General features: G+C 38.1%; 1 protein-coding gene across 1 annotated transcript in view; it reads right to left on the bottom strand.

The window, feature by feature from the left end:
* Positions 1–2,738: 2,738 nt before the first annotated feature.
* The window catches only part of TMPRSS11D (transmembrane serine protease 11D), a 66,927-nt gene continuing 63,434 nt past the window's right edge, over positions 2,739–6,231 (bottom strand). The window contains exon 10 of the mRNA XM_017347526.4: positions 2,739–4,317. Within this exon, the coding sequence (XP_017203015.1) occupies positions 4,156–4,317 (162 nt within the window). The 3' untranslated portion in view covers positions 2,739–4,155. The remainder of the gene's footprint in view (positions 4,318–6,231) is intronic.

The raw sequence follows: 6,231 nt of genomic DNA, 5'->3' as shown, positions 1-6,231 counted from the left end.
CCAGCTCTCTGCGGTGGCCAGGGAGTGCAGTGGAGGATGGCCCAAGTGCTTGGGCCCTGCACCCCATGGGAGACCAGGAGACGCACCTGGCTCCTGCCATTGGATCAGCGCGGTGCGCCGGCTGTGGCGGCCATTGGATGGTGAACCAATGGCAAAGGAAGACCTTTCTCTCTGTCTCTCTCACTGTCCACTCTGCCTGTCAAAAAAAAAAAAAAAAAAAAAGAGTAACGCATTCAGGAGGACACTCTTGATTCCTCAGTCCCATAAACCCCCTCCCAGATTTTCCCATCTCAGTTTTAGGTCTAAAACTTGTTTTTCCCCTTTTCTTAAGCATCTTATCATATCAACTATAAATTTTCTGTTTTTCTCCCTACAAATATTTCCTGAGCTCAAATGTTTTCACCAACTTCACCGATATCTCCTTAATGAATTTTAATCCTTAATCTTTTCTCTTGGTAACTCCAGTGGTCTGTTGCTTACTCTCCCTTCTACAGTGATCCACTTCTAGTTCTTTCTCTTTGGAGTAACCAGACTAATCTTTAGCAAATGAAAGATTGATTACATGATTCCTCTGAAAGTTTTCCCTCATATTTAGAGTAAATTAGTAATGTTCTGTGACTTCAAGCCTGTTTTGTCATCTAATATAAGTTTTTCCTTGATTAATTTTGCCTCGGACACATTGTCTTGTTACTGTTTACTAAACTCACTCAATTTGTAGACACCTGAAGACTTTGACACTTGCCTTTTCCTTTGCTTAGCCTGCTGTTTCATAAAACTCAGTTTGACCAACCTAAAATAGTGCCTGTCACATGGTTAAGTGCTAAAAACATTATTGATAACTAAAAAGAGAATGGATAGTTGGATGAGTTTTTCAGGAAAAAAATCTTCTTTTATTTTTATTGCACTGGAATTTCATTTCAAGTGCGTTTTTATGAATGGTAGTTGATTAAATAGATGGGTAACTCTGGAAAATACCCTCAATTTAATTCGGTTGTCTTTTTCTCCAAAATGCATTGTTACTTAATTCAAATTCTGATTGATTTGATTTATTTTCATAATTTATTTTATTTTAGCACCAGATTAAACAAATGGACAAACAAATGCCCTCAATACTCTGAAGTTCCTCTATCTTGCAGAAATCTTATCCTTCTGAAAATTATATATGGGTAGCATTTTAGACTCAGAATGGACTTTGATTTATGATTTTTCAAAAATATTTAGTGATTTATTTGAAAGAGTTACAGAGAGAAAGACACACACACTCAGACACACACACAGAGAAAGAAAGAAGAGAGAGAGAGAGAGAGAGAGATTCCATCCACTTACTCACTTCCCAAATGGCTGCAACAGTCAGCACTGGGCCAGACTGAAGCTAGGAGCTATTAGCTTTTTCCAGGTTGCCCACGTGGTTGCAGAGACACAAGTATTTGGGCAATCTTTTTCTGCTTTATCAGGCACATTAGCAAGGAGCTGGACTGGAAGTAGAGCACCTGGGGCTCAAATTGTTGGCCATATGGTATGCTGTAATCACAGTCAGCGGCTTTACCCAATATGCCACGACTCTGGCTCCATGATCTGATATTTAAGTTCAACTGAATGCAGAAATTTTTCAAAACATTTCTGCAGGTGATCATCCAGATTTTGCCTAAAAATCTTCCTGAAAAAGATCTCTTCCTTCACTAGGTAACTGCTTCTTTTGGAAATGAACCACCAGAGATACGGGGGAAATGACCTATTTTCCCCATGGTATATGAATCACACCAAATCTTTAGAAATTGAAAGGACTGGGTATTGAAGTTTGGCATATGTAGTCAGATAAAGAAAAAAAGAATAATCTATTTGGGTCTCTTTGAATCATTTCAAACTTGTCAAAATTGGCAAAAAAGGAAGTGAGCTATAGCCTATGAAAGATTTAGATTTATAATCTGAGAAGACTTTCTCTCCCTTTTCTGTAACCACAGAATAATTATTATAGTTCATGACAAATTGATGCTTTGGAAGAGATTCACTTTTGATTATATTATAGGGTAAATATAGTTCACAGTAGTCTTTTGTGACCCTCTTCCTTCTTTTGTTATCCTGTAATAAATGTCACAGTTTTTTTAAGCACTCCATCCATTATGTTGGATTCTCTCTGGTATTAATAGTTTTCTGAATTAGGGTTGGCTCTGGAAAGTTTCTGTTAGAGTTTCCAAAATGATTTTTGAAGGCATGAAAGGTTACAGACCACCACTCCTCTGAAAATAGTTTTTATTTTCATGAAGTCACTTAGGTTTCTGGAAAATGGAGTCTATTCATATATATTAGAAAAGTTCTTAAATGTTTCTCTGGTTTTCAGATATTTCTTTATACTTTGCTGAATAACTATATTGTTTTCAATAAATAATTGAATTTGCTCTATTTTCTGCTAAGTAAACATTGTTTTATGTAGATTTTTCACAAATATGTCTGTAATGATGTGAGGACACGTGCCTACTCACACAAACACACCCATTCACAGACATTCTGAACTCCCTTGAGGCTTACTCTAAATTGCAAGTCTAATGTTGTCCTCCTAGGGTGCACCCAGGGAGTGCCAAGCTGGACACTTGCCTTAGTTGTAGACTTGATTATAAGGCAGCAGAAAGCACCACACCTTTCGAGTCTAGCTGGCAATTCTCTTACTGGAGAACCAATTACATGAATTGCTTTGGATTGTCCTTGAGAAACTGTAACTTCCATAAATAATTAGTCAGGGGAAAGATTGTTAAAGAGTTTATTTGAAGTCAGGTGTACCAGAGATTTGTTTATACATTTCACAGAGACTTGGATACTCATTTTCTTTAAAAGTAAATGTATTTAATGTAGATCTCATCACAATTTCATATCGGGAAATGCAGGAAATTTTCATCACAATGCCTGGAACTGTTAGGATACTCAGAGGTTGAGATAATTTTGGGATGGCATTGATGATCATGAGTAACCATGCTTGGGTGTACTCAAAGCCCATCAAACTCAGTAACATTGGTGATTCAGACAATATAGATTGCTATGTTTCTAAATTTTAATGGATTTTCTTTAATTTATGCTCTTTGGTGGAGTGTTTGGGTGTGTGTGAGACAAATAGAGATAGATAGTGATAGAAATAGAGAGTTATAGAGAGATAGATAGACATAATAAAGAATCCATCTCTCTCCAAGATAGTTTTATTGACATTAAGCTATTTAATATTTCTCTTTTCAAATAAACTCCTCCTCATCGTTCTTCTTTCACTTTAATTCATTACTTAGCTTTTGCTATTGAGGATTCCTTTTACTTTCAAAACTACCAGTGGTGGAAAGTTGGTAGTCGGAAATTCTTCCTGATGGTCAAATCTTCAGCTTTTAAAATTTCTATTATTTAGTTGTTACAAAGCACTATGTAATTGCAAGTTTCCTGAGAAAGTTATATGTGTATTTTCTCAGCTTCTCTATGGAGGATGGAACTTTAGATAAAAGATCTTTTTGGTAGAAGTCAGCATGAGAACAGTGTTTTTTGGTCTCAGTTGAGGAGTGAACTCGTTTAGCTTTGATCTTAAATTTCTGATATTCATCAGTTCCTGCCAGAGCATGTTTGTACAGGATAAAAAAGATTGCTATGGGACCATACCATGCTTTCATATTGTTAATGTTAGAAATCATATTTCCTATAAATTGTTGGATAGCCAGAAATCTTAAATAAATAGAACTTTTTTTTCTCACCTCACACTGTCCTTTTTGAGTCTTGAATATGGTTCACACTTCTTTGGCAATTTTGTACGCTTTATTGACTTGTCAGCTTCCGGGGGCACCTCCTCAGAGGAGACCCCTCAGGCTGCCCCTACTGAACGCCCTCCAGGGGACTGGTTTCCTCACTACTAGCATTAGCACAACTGTAATACAATTTGTAACTCTGTAACTAGTTAAATCTGTTTTCCCTATCAGCAACAGTATTTTGCAACATTCTTATGTTTTTCTTGAGGAAATATAAAATCCAAATAGTAAAGAGAGATTAAATAGTGTTCGTTAAACCACATGTATGTGACAGGATGTGAAAATAGGACACTTCCTGTTTCTTTTTCAGCGGAGAATTAAAGCTTGGGATTTTTTGACAGGCTCAGTTGCGAACTGGCTTTGCAGCAGAGGTGCATTTATCCAGCTAGATCCCGGTTTGTTCTCTAATCCAGTCACGGTAGGCTGTCACTCGTGTGTACACTCCTGGTTTGTCAGGCAGGCCACACTGATAGCCCCAGCTTACAATGCCCACAACGAACCAAAGCCGGCGCGAGTCTTCTTGTACCAGTGGGCCACCAGAGTCACCCTAGGAAAAACAGATGGACTGATTATTCAAGAGCAAAGACAACCTCGAAGCACTGAGTTTACTTCTATGGCAGTAGAAGTCACATCCATCCTGTCAATAATGTCAGCTATTGCCTTTTGAAATGTTATACTGAATCGTGCAAAACTATGGAAATCCTCCATGTGTACAAGTTGCTTCCTTGACAAGTCTGGGAGGAACATGAGAAGCACATGTCCCAAACTTCCCTGAGGTACTGCCATCCACGTCACCTCCTTCAGGGAACTGTCTCTGACCACCTCTTTTCCTCCTTGCTTTTACCTCCAGTTTTGGGCTCAATTAATTTTTCATTGTGTTCCCACATCCTGTGTCTATCTCTGTCACTGCTTCTTCATTATTTCATGAAAGAATGTTTAGGTGCCTGTTTGAACTTATCCCCACCAGTCAGCTCCTGTCATTGTAGCAGCTGCATGTCTCTGCAACATTCATTGCATTTACAGTCTTGTTCAGTGTTTGTTTTCCCAGCTGTCCTGTAGGGGCCATCAGGGGAGGGAGCACACATGTTCTGGACACTGATGTAGCTTACACTTCTAGCCCACTGAAGATGCTAAAGAAGTATAATTTTTTTAAAAGATTTAATTAATTTATTTGAAAAGCAGAGTGACACAGACACACACACACACACTGAGAGAGAGAGAGAGAGAGAGAGAGGGAGAGAGAGAAAGGGATCTTCATTCATTGGTTCATTCTCTGAATGGCAACGACAGTTGAGATGGGCCATGCTAAAGCCAGGAGCCTGAAACTCATCCAAGTCTACCATGTGGGCAGTATTTGTTGAATGAATGAATTTCTAGAAGTCTCACCTATCCTCCTATCCTTTGGACTCTGCATGGTGCCTGATACATGGTGTACCTTTGGAAAGCATTCATTTGGTGAGTGATTGAGAAGAAATTTATACAGCAGTAAGTAAAATATTCCTTGTGAGATAGTTACAAGCCAATCTACAGCCAACAAATGTTTGTGAATATAATCATCTAGTTTGGGAGGCCAAATTACTGTCTTACACACTATACTATGGGTTAAATCTGTGGGTTCTGGCACTAGATTGCCTGGGTTCAAATCCTCCAGTTACCACGTACATGAACTGCAGTGAGCTATTTAGGAGTTCTCTGTGACTCAATTTCCTCATTAGTAGATAATGTTTTTACGAGTTTAAATGAATTCAATACACAAAACACTTTTGAGTACAGTCAGTACTAATAAAAGTCAGCTATTATTACTAAGTGTGCATCTAGAATAGTTAGCTATTCATTTGACTGCTCTTAGTAGCTAGCTCTTCCACACCTGTGAAATTACCTGTCTAGATGGGGAGAAAAGTCAGTGTGTGAATCACCAACTTGCATGGCGAGTACTGCATGCAACTGATTGACATCTGTCTCCTTTAGATGATGCAGTTCTCAGTATTTCCCCATTGTTGTGTTTCACACCCCCCTTTTCCCATACCAACATTTTTTTTTCCTGTATAATCTGTTATCAGGAATGAGCAGGAAAATGTTAAACTAAGAAGACCAGGTGATTTTTCCTGTACCTGGCAGCTTTGCTTTCTGAATGCAGATATTTGAGCATGTGTCCTTTCTTGTAGACCACAGACTTGCTGAGTACAGGAAATGCCTTGTCGTGCTAGTATAGTGTCTAGTGCATTTAAAGTAATTAGCACAATTTATTTGAATGAATAAAAGTGCAGATGAATGTAGGACTGAACAGAAATGAAGAGATTCTTAAAAGCTCTTATGTGTAGTGCTATTTCTTTTTAGACAAACTACACATTATAATGTTTCAACTGAAAACCAATGAGGTATGCAGTAGAATATATTGGGAGGGTTTTGTTATGAGTTATGGTTTGAGCTGGGCTTGATGGAAAAAAATATATGTATATGA

Source organism: Oryctolagus cuniculus, chromosome 8, assembly GCF_051225735.1.
Source record: "Oryctolagus cuniculus isolate XC-2025 breed Fujian yellow rabbit chromosome 8, ASM5122573v1, whole genome shotgun sequence".
Lineage (NCBI taxonomy): Eukaryota > Metazoa > Chordata > Mammalia > Lagomorpha > Leporidae > Oryctolagus > Oryctolagus cuniculus.
Note: the sequence above shows the minus strand (reverse complement) of the source record. Positions and strands in the feature narration are given on the sequence as shown.